We start from the raw sequence: 10798 nt of genomic DNA, 5'->3' as shown, positions 1-10798 counted from the left end.
CGGAAGTCTCGACGTGAGTTGGAACTCCCAACAGTCAGAAGTTCCGACCCAAGTCGGGAGTCCCGACACCTGAGTTTTTGCTGGGCGACTGTCTGCGCCCGTCGAAAGTCCCGACGTACGTCGGAACTCCCGACAGTCATGGCCAGCGCCCAGCATGGGATTGCCGCCTAGCAGACATGGCGCGGCAAGGCTGACGCACCACCAGCCATGGTGCGGCAGTCAAAGCGGTAGCAAAAGGAAGGTTTAGGCACTTCTGTTATGTCGTCGTGTCGGTTTAACAAATAGGTCAATAGGAAGTTCGACATAAGTTCAACGCAAGTTCATCGCTCGAGCACTATCCCAAGTTCATCGCAAGTTCGACATAAGTTCAGCAAGTCATAACTACGACATAAGTTCATCAATACATAAGTTCGACATTACTCAACATACTACATGTTCCATCAGTATATGGGTGTCCGAGTATAAGTGCAGCATGTCATCCTAAAGAACTCCTACGGCCTAGGAGTATATGGTGATCGCGGACGTCGCTGCCTCTTTGGACGCACGGGCGAAGCCACGTTGAGAGCGCTGGATGCCCAGGCACCTAGGCCAAAATCGAAACTATGTTATGAGGAGCAAATTTCCACCGTTTGTGCACCCCCGGCCCAAAAGCAGGCACCCCCCACTGGCCCAAGCCCACGTCGCTGCGTCGTAGGTTGCTTCCAGGAGAAGGATGCCAATCGAGTCTCCACGGGAATTTTCGCCGTGGCCGCGCGCGAGTCCGCGAGGGGCAAGGAGGCCGCAGCGTTTCGCCTGACGTAGCGAGCCAGCGACGCAACTACGCAAGGGCAGGGGTGGCAAGGCACCAACGCCACCATGCCGGCGACGATCCTTGCTGGTCACTGACGCCGGCGCCCCTTCCCCTTCCCTATCGTCATCTCGTCGAGCCGAGCCGAGCGCCCGATGGCCGCGGGCCGCGGCAATAGCCTCATGTGAGGGCGCTCACCCTCATGGCCTCTCTAGCTCTCTCTGTTCTGGACTTCTGCTCCAAAAGAAAAGGCAAGGAATCAAACCCTCAATTTATTTATCTTGTATTTCAATCAAGTCAAGCATCAAATCTTCTAGTATACTTCAAATTATTTGACTTTGCCTTTTATTTGCATCTCATGTTGACTACATTAACTGCCACAAATGCCTTATCATTAGCATTGCAACACAAGGATCAAGACATTGTAAATACCATTGGATGTGTGAAATCAACTAGACTCCATTTGAATAATCTTAGAAGAGATGGGTGGGACAAATTATTAGATGAAGTGAATGAGTTTTGTGACATGCATGAAATTGACCGAGTGGAAATGGAAGATGCCTATGTTGATCCCCGACAACCTAGAAAAAAATTAGGAATTACATACAAGCATCACTATGAAGTGGATTGCTTTAATGATGTTATTGATTGGCTAGTTCAAGAGCTTGATAGCCGCTTTAGTGAGACGAGCTCTCAATTGCTTGTTTGCTTGGCCGCTTTTGACCCAAGGGATCGATTTCATGCTTTTAATATGAAGACTTTGATGAGCTTAGCAAAACTATATCCTGATGATTTTAGTACTGATGATTTGAGAGACCTTAGTCATTACCTTTGCCTTTACATTGCCGATGTGCGAGAAGATGCTAGATTCTCCAACATCAACACTATTGGTGAGCTCTCTCAAAAAATGGTTGAGACAGGGAAACATCGTTGTTATCCATTGGTCTATCGACTTTTGAAGCTTGTACTAGTACTGCCTATCGCTACTGCAACAGTTGAGAGATGCTTTTCTGGAATGAAGATTGTCAAAACAAGCTTGTCTAATCGCATGGGTGATCAGCACTTGAGTCATAGACTTATTTGCTATCTAGAGAAAGAAGAAATGAAGAAAGTTAGCAACGAGGCTGTGGTTCATCGTTTCATGACCATGGAAGGAAAATGGCATAAATATGATCTCTGATAGGTAATGCAATGTATCTACTTTTAATCGATAGTTCTACAATTTATTTGCTAAATAATTGACCTATTTGTTTTCTTTCCTTTTAGGTTAGTGGGATCTTCATCATGGTCTTTTGGATCACATATTTTGCTATATGGGGCTTGTTTTGTTCATGATTTTGGCATTCTATCAATGAATACACTTCTTTTTGTTAAACGGTGAGTGTTATGTTTCGACCAAATTCTCATCTCTATTGCTAGAAGTCGAATTTGATATTTAAATCTGGTAGCTGTATATTAGTTATACTATCTTTGATTGAACATCATATCGGTCAGTGTAGTTATGAATTAAGAGGTGCACCCCCATCATTTTGCTCTAGCTTCGCCGCTGTTTGGACGTGAAGGCAGCACGTTACGGGTGAACCCAACATCGGTACGGTCTCGCTGGCGGTACACCCGGCGATACTGCTGAGTGTAACTAGGACCCTGCAATTATAATATAGACACCGTTACTTATAATGTTTAAGTAATTGTGATGTATATGGCGAAGGGTTGTTTCAAGTACCTATGCGTCGAACTATGTAGGAAATGGTGCATCACCAAAATGAGACATTCCAATCTCATCGTAGTCCTCCTCCTCATCCTCGTCCTCGTCCTCCTCATCCTCGTCCTCCTCAACGTCGTGCTCCGCAGGACCCTTGCCGCGATTGCCGAGAGTACGAACATAAGAGGTCCCACCAGCCGTCGTGTCGGAGGAACCTGCTCTTGTCGACATAGTGCTCGAGCGTAAGGAACTAGACAGGTCCGAGTCATAGGGAATCTCCCACGGAGTATCCACGCAGCTGAGCTTCTAGGTGCAGCGGCGCACCGAAGTTTTCTATTATCCAGACCAAATTGACACCGGATGTTTTCCTGCAATTTTTGAAGGATAATTACATGAGAGCTGAGGGAACAAAAATAAACATTAAATTAGGCAAAGACAATACACATCATAAAAGTTATGTACTAAACCCTCCATTTAAATAGCAAAATAATTTGCAGAATATGTAGATCAACGACAGACTTAGACCATAACATATATTCATGATATAAGAGACCAACCAAAGACTTGCATGTGCTGGTGTCAAATTGGTAAATGTTTGGAACGTAGAAATTCTTACTTTGCTCTCTTAGCATCCTTGTCCTCGGGTGGTCTTCTGCCATAGAACTGCTCCACCAAGTCCATCCAGTGATCGTTATCAAGGATCCCAGTCACTTGAAGACCCCCCAACCATAGACACAGAATCATCTTCACATCCTGCATCGTGATAGTCATCTCGCCACAAGAAAGGTGGAAGGTGTGGGTCTCCGGCCTCCACCTGTGGGTTTTTAATTCAATACAAGTTTTTTAATTTAAACAATGACACAAATTAATGCTTTATACTGTCGCAAACGTGTATCAAATCATACCTATCGACAGCAGCAGTGAGAAGTGTAGGGTCGAGGATCGGTAGCCCGGTGTTGAAGACGTAGACGATCTCAAGGAATCCGGCACGCTGTATGTATGGCCGGTATTGCTCGTCCCAGCGGTACGGCTGGTGCGTGCGTAGTCTAAGAGGTACCAAGTCCTCTTGAAGCTCCAACGCACGCTGGGCTCGGTGGTCCTTGTCGTAGTGCACCTCAAGAATGGGATACTGCAGATGATGATCCCCCATCCTAGTTCAAATTTCAAATGTATATGTTAGAACAAACATTAAGAGTACTATAATTTTATGGAACATTAGTGCATAAAAGCAAAGTAAATGTAAAAGGAATAAACTATTATGCAAAATTATAGAATAAACATATATCATAATAAACATAGCTCCAAAGTTCCAATGTACTAACATAGTAGTTTTAAATAGCATAGCAAACAATTAACATTAGTATAATAAAATATATGTTATATGCATCTGCTGCCCTTGCCTTCTATGCCTACTAGCCTTGTGACCAGGTTCTTTCCAAACGGAGCAAAGATTCCTACCATGGGTCTCGTTGAAGTCTCTCCCTCCGTACACGTCTTCGTCGTACCCTATCATAGCGTCCATGTCCCCCTTGAGTCGCTTCTTCTTCCTCCTTCCCTTGCCTACCTTCATTAGATCTGGATGCGGCACATAGTCATAACCATGATAAGGTGGCCATTGTGTTAGGTCAAGGTATGGCTCGAAGCTCCTCTCCCAATTACTAACGGTGTTCGAACGGAGATACAAGGGTGACATATATGGCAGATCCTAATAGTTATACCCGCGAACCCTACAGGTCGTGATCATATGAGAGCAAGGTGTATGCATAATCTGAGGGACGTTGCAACTGCACTCTACTTTTTCAAGATCAACTCGGTAGTTTCGTCCACAATAACGTTCGCCGCCCAAGCTTGTGCCACCCTTGCCCCGCACACTAAAGATATGGCGGCGGGGTCCATACGGCTCAGCGGTGTGCTGCTTGGCTAATTCCTCGGACTCCTTCAAATGTTCTGCTCCGACCTTTCCAAAACATCCCCGCTCAGCTATATTCCTCTGCGCAAGTTTCCACCTCTTAATAAAATATTCGTTGCACTTATGAAAGGAGAACTCAACAATTCTAAACACAAGCAATGATCGAACTCCGGTGAATACACGGTTGAAAGACTCCGAGGAGTTAGTGGTCATGATGCCATACCTGAAACCCCCCTCGTCATATGCTAACGCCCACTGAGCCTTATGTTCCATCTGCGCCTCTAACCAGACCTTTCCCGCTTCATTTAGCATCTTGTCTAGTTCTCTCTTTGTCTCTTTGAACTGGTGCTCTGTACATACACAACATAGAGCCTTTACCTTGTCACATACCTCCTTCCTCTGACATCGCCAGAAATTAGCGGCAAAGTGTCTCATTTACCATCTATGCACTAGAGGCAGGAACCCATCTATATGCTCAGCTGCATCATTAAGAAGCCCTGGGTGACAGTCCTAGATCAAACATATAGTGCGAGATGGGCCAAGCACTTGTACACATAGAAGTCGCATGAACCATAACCATGATTCATTGTTCTCTCCCTCTGCCAATGCAAAATTCATGGGTACTATCTGGTCCTCAGGATCAACAACAGCAGCCATCATCAAGGTGCCCCTATACCTTCCTATCAGGAAAGTGCCATCAACAAGTACGACTGGCCGACAAAACTGGAATGCATATTTCGTTTGCGCGAACGACCAGAACACACGATATAGGACATGCCTCAATGGGTCCCAAAAATACATCCCTCCGGTGTCCACAAACTATTTCAAGCCAGAGTTGTAGTAATGCATTGCACATAAGATGTGGGGCACCCTATTGTACGCTTCCTACCAACTACCCCAACTAATCGCCAGGGCAATTTGCTTAGCACGCCAAGCCTTTCTGTACTTCACATCATACTTAACAAATCTAGATATGGACTGTTGTAAAGAAGACATCGAAATGTCGTTATTATCATCAACGAGCCCCAATATACGACGGGCAATGTAACATGCAATGAGTTGCTGATGATTTTCCTTTCCCCTATTTGTTAGGCAAGTGTGGAGTTCGACAACTTTACTTATCCTCCACTTGCCATCACTCTGTCTCTTTCGTGTATTTAACCTCCACATACAACTGTTTTTGCATATCACATGGTACCTCAACTCCTGGTCTGAATGAGTGACGTTGTACGGCCTATGGTGATACACAACATAGTCCTGAAGGAAGAGCTTCATCTCTAATATTGTATTGAATATCATCCCCTTCCTAAGGATTTCTTTCTCATGGTCATACAGTGATTTTCTACACATCTGGAGACCGGTGTCACAAATAGTCATATCCGTCATGCTGACATCCCTATAATTCAGAACGTCCCTGAAAGGTACGTTCATCGACCTTAGTTGCTCAAGCTTAGTCGCTGTGTAAGGTGGTGGTGGAACATACTGCTGCGCTTCGCTAATTCTGACCCATGAATCATAGGGGGTATCATCTGCTGGTAAATCTGTGACTAGTCTACCCTAAGCCTGGATAGCATGCAAAACCTCAGTTGGTACTGGTAATGGCATACCATGAACAGGTACTGGCATGGCATCAACCAGTGTGAACATAGCATGTCTGTGTCCCTGGTCATCATCTGAATCATCCGAATCATTGCTAACTACATCGCCGATCCTGTCCTCCTCCTCCTGTTCCTCCTCTTCTAGTTCGAACTCGTTCACATCGAAGTCATTGCTTATACAGCCTACTTGACTTGAATGAAACTGCTCCTACGCCAACTGACCGTCCAAATCCATCTTACCCTGAGTTGCTTCCCCTTCGACCCCAAACCTTGCTCATTGCCTCCAACACCGTCAATGGACGGCGTGTCCATGACACCATGCATCCTGTACCCATTCTCCACCACCACCTCAGCCATGGGCACATTAGAACATTAGAGCACCCTAGTGTAGCGAGACCAGTGAGCAGGGTCGTGCAAGGGCATCAGGACATAGTGTGTCCTAGTCTTCCCAGTATCAAACCTCTCCTTCAGTGTGAAATCATCGTCAAACTTTGTATTCAAACAGACACAAAGGTCGTTAAAATTAGAAGGTTCATCAAACCATTCCAATTCTTCTTCCATATGCTCAAACATACCATCTTCTCTCCTAACACTTCCTTCGTAAAAAACTCTAACACAACAATCCATCTACAGAAGCATTCGAAGAAACTTCATCAAGTCGTCGAAATCGTCGTACGTACTGTCCATAGTAATATTAATACATATTCTAACTATAGTTATACTAACTAATATAATATTAACATATATACAAGACTAACTACAACAACTAATTATACTAAATACAATGTATAACTAGACTCACTAACTGTACTAACTAAACTAACTAACTATACTAACTTACTATATTGTCTATACTAACTAAACTAACTAACTTTACTAACTATACTAACTATACTAACTTTACTTATTGTACTAACTTACTATACTAACAATGTCGATTCAATCAACAAATACACTAGGGGAGTACCTCGCGGCAGCAGCGTGCACTCGACCTCACGGCGGCAGCGGCGGGTGGACACGGGATAGAGAGAGGGGCGTGCGGCAGTTGGGAGCGGTGTACAACGCGGCAGTGAGGGCGGCGGCGGCAGTCGCGGGCGCGGTAGTGAGGGCGGCGGCGCGCCAATGAGGGCAATGGTGGGCGCGGCGGGCAACCGCCGTGCGTGGCCGGAGGGCGCGGCGGGCGACCGACGGCGTGGGCGCGCCAGCGTGCGTGGGCGGGGGTGCAGCGAACGGCCGGCAGCCGTGGTGGGCGTTCGTGGCGCGGCCAGCGCGGCGGGCACGGGCTGGCGCGGCGTGCGTGCGGGCGCATGTGCGGGCGCGGCGGGCTGGGCGGTGATGTGGCGCGGCGGGACTGGACCGCGGGCCTATATTAGGCTCTGTTGCGCCCTGGACGGTGGCGTGCCACTGCTGCGCCATGATGCGTGGCGCGTCACCGCCGCGCCCTGACCGGTGGCGCGGCAGAGCCGGCCACGTCACCGGTCAAGGGCCCTGTCACTGCCACGTGGGCAACCTCGTCGCGCCCCATGCATGACGCGGCAGCGTTAAATCGCCACGCCGTGCGAATAGGCGCGGCCAAAAATGTTAGATTTGAAGAAAAAATAGTGTTAGTTTTAAAATTAGTTTAAAAATATGTTAAAAATAAATAAAAAATCTGCAAGGGGCAGTCTCACCTCAAGGCTCAAGCACATGTTGACATGCCTGCCAGTCTGCTGTGAATAATAATTCTTGAGTTGCGTTGCATGCATCACACACTTGTCAAAGCCCAGCCCTGCCCTGCCGAATGTTTTCCCAGTGCATGCATGCATCTCTCTCTCTCTCTCTCTCTCTGGAATCTGGAGAAAAGGCAGTCAAGATGCAACGCATGGTCTTTTTCTTTTATATTTTTATTAGTTTCCCTTGTTGAAAAGGGACATGCAGTGCACCATATACACGCATGCATCTTCTTTCTAAAACACAAAGCAGAGTGTTGCTGCTGCATAGTGTGGGTGTGATCCAATCCCTCTCATTTAGGGATTTTTGACTTTTTTTTCCTCCTCCGTTTGACATCTTTGTGTGTGCTCCTACGCAATTACCATAGCAAACAGTAAAACACCTACGTTTCTGCCACTTTGGCTAACGTGGCATGCCAGCTGGGGCTGCCGGCGTCACAGCGTGGCAGCCAGCCCAGAAGTCGTAATTTAGGACGGGAAATGACCAAACTGCGCTCGCCTCCTTCATTTGTTTGACCCAGGCTGGATCGGCTGACGACAAATGAAGGAGACGAGGGCAGCAGGGTCATTTTCCGTGCTAAATTACAACTTCCGGGCTCGCTGCCACGCTGGCAGCCCACATGGCATGCCACGTCAGTCAAAGTAACAAAAACTTAGTAACTTTACTGTTTATTATGGTAATTGTATAGAAACACGCACAAAGATGACAAACGGATGACTGAAGGATGGCAAAAAAAAAAAGTTAAAAATCCCCATTTCTGATGCGACATGTTATCCATCTCGGACCGTCTGTCTGCCCATATCCATCCTTGTCGGTAGATTACTTGTTGCCGATTCAATCACATTCAAAGGCAGCTCAGCTGACAAGCAAATCATGCATTAGCTAGCTGCAATGCAATATAATTAGGCAAACAGACATCCAATCCGACGAGCACTGCCCAGTGTGTCCACGCCAACAGGCAACTGTGCATGATTAAGCTCCATCCACCACCAGACCATTTACAAGTAGTAGAGTAGTATTGTTTTTTTTTTTTGTCATCATCAAAACCCACACAGTACATGGCTGGATTAATAAAATAATCATCAGATATACTGAGATGATCACTCCCTGATCAGCATCAAGCACAATCCTCATTCTCTCTCTGTTTTCTTGTTTTTGATTTGAGTATCTCTCTTTCTCTATATAATATAATATAATTCTTGGATGATGATCATTGGATATATGATTGATCCATATGTGTGGTCACTCACTTTGTACAATCAAGCAATTGCAAAGCAAGCCGTACGTACGTCAGTAGTAGCTGCAAGCAAGCCTGCATTGGTCGGACTCGGACGTCAAAGACGGGAGATCCATCCATCGGACACCATGGCCCGCCGGCGCCGACCGTCCGGACCTGACGACCTACCACGCCCGGTCGCCGTGCGCGCGCCTCCGAGTGAGGCTCCGGATCCAGCCCCTCCCTCGCGTCTTGGACCGCTCCGCCTTCTTGCCGTCCAGCCCGGCGACGTGGCACGCCGCTCCGCCGCCCGCCTTGGCCGCCGCGGACGACCTCCTCCAGCGCGCCAGCTGCAGCAGGCGCCCCACCACCTGCTTGCGCCACCGGGTGACGCCGCCCCGCTTCACGTGCTCCACCGCCACCGCCACGGTCGACGACGACGACGACCTCGTCGCGGGAGCCGCCGCCGGCTTGCCTTCCTCCGCCTCGGCCTCCGTCACCGCCGCCGACGCCTTGTGCTGGCTCTGGCTGTCCCACGTCGCCTTGCCGTTGTCCTCGAACTTGATGGAGATGAAGGAATCTTTTTTTTTTTTTTTTGGTTTCGTTTTTGCACATTCCCATTGAATGATTGATTTGCCAAACGAACAAGAAACAAGCAAAGAAATGGATCGGATTATGACACGGTCGACGATGATGAATGAAAGGCAAAGCATCAATGCAAGCAAGCAGAGTGCGGCGGGCAGCGGCGGTGCCACCTCTAATTAATTAGTATAATGGCACGTACTACTCCAGTATTAATTGAATTAATGCAAGATAGGTGTTGTATGTATGTATGTACCATCGAGGCTTGCGACGGAGGTGGTGGCGTCGTCGTCGTCGGAGTAGCAGTTGTTGTTGGGGTCCCGCCCCCGGTGGTGGCGGGAGTCGAGGCGCTGGAGGAAGGAGGAGCCGAGCGCGAAGACCTTGGGGAGGGAGATGCTGCTGCTCCTGCTCCTGCCCCGGCGGTGCACGGCGTCGGCGGCGGCGTTGCTGTTATTGTTGTTGGCAGCGGCGAGGAGGAGGAGGAGGCGGTCCTTGAGGCAGTGGGCGCAGACGCCGACGACCACCTCCCTGGGATGGAAGCAGCAGTAGCCTGGGACGTCGCCCTGCCCATGCCCGTACCCGTACGCCTGATGCTGCTGCTTGTTCATGCCTGGCCGGGATTGCCTTCCCTTCGCTACTTGTTGCACTGCTAGCTCTAGGCGACCTGCTACTACTTTAAATTTGCGATGGACGTCGATGGTACACACACTGAGTGACTGGAGTGGATTACAGAAAGAAAGGAAAGCCTCACTCCTCCTCAATCAGAGAGAGAGAGGGGGACAGAGGGACGGACGGATGGGAGATCTGCGCAAGCAAGGAGAAGGACTCTTCGGTTGGCCGCCCCTCCCTTGGTGTGGACTGTGGAGGGGGTGGAGAGGGACGGTGGCCTGCCTGCCCAGCTCCCCTGTCCCCTCTCCGAACTCTGAAGGCGTGTTTGTTTTTTCCTGGTCTAGCCGGGCACAGCACCCGTGGACTGCAACCAAGGATGTTTGTTTGCCTGGACCTCCTTTCCAGCCCGGCCCGCACCTCAGCCAGACCCCAGGGGAAGAGCGAGCGTGGTGTGTGCGATTGCCTTCCTTCCCGTGGGTGATGAGCGCTGACCCAGCCGCATGAGAAGGTGACTCGTCGGCGACGACCATGGAGCGGCGGTGGCGGCGTTCGAGCGCCCAAGGGAGCCGCGCAAGCTATGGGGGCGCTGGCCCTAGCCGATGATGGCCTGAGGCCTGTCGGCCACGCACGTAGGCAGATCTGCCCGCGGCGGCGGATGGCGGTGCCCTGTCTCGATTATGGCTCG

The 10798-nt window shown here is 48.9% G+C and overlaps 1 protein-coding gene across 1 annotated transcript; it reads right to left on the bottom strand.

Annotated features, from left to right (window-relative positions):
* Positions 1-8892: 8892 nt before the first annotated feature.
* On the bottom strand, positions 8893-10408 carry LOC136494264 (uncharacterized). The gene is made up of 2 exons (XM_066490435.1): positions 9761-10408; positions 8893-9502 (listed from the first exon to the last, which is right to left on the bottom strand). The coding sequence occupies exons 1-2, from the start codon at positions 10110-10112 to the stop codon at positions 9108-9110; spliced, it is 747 nt and encodes a 248-aa protein (XP_066346532.1). The 5' UTR covers positions 10113-10408; the 3' UTR covers positions 8893-9107.
* Between the last annotated feature and the right edge of the window lie 390 nt (positions 10409-10798).

Source organism: Miscanthus floridulus, chromosome 11 (genome assembly GCF_019320115.1).
Source record: "Miscanthus floridulus cultivar M001 chromosome 11, ASM1932011v1, whole genome shotgun sequence".
NCBI classification, from domain to species: Eukaryota; Viridiplantae; Streptophyta; class Magnoliopsida; order Poales; family Poaceae; genus Miscanthus; species Miscanthus floridulus.
This window is presented reverse-complemented; position numbering and strand designations above follow the sequence as displayed.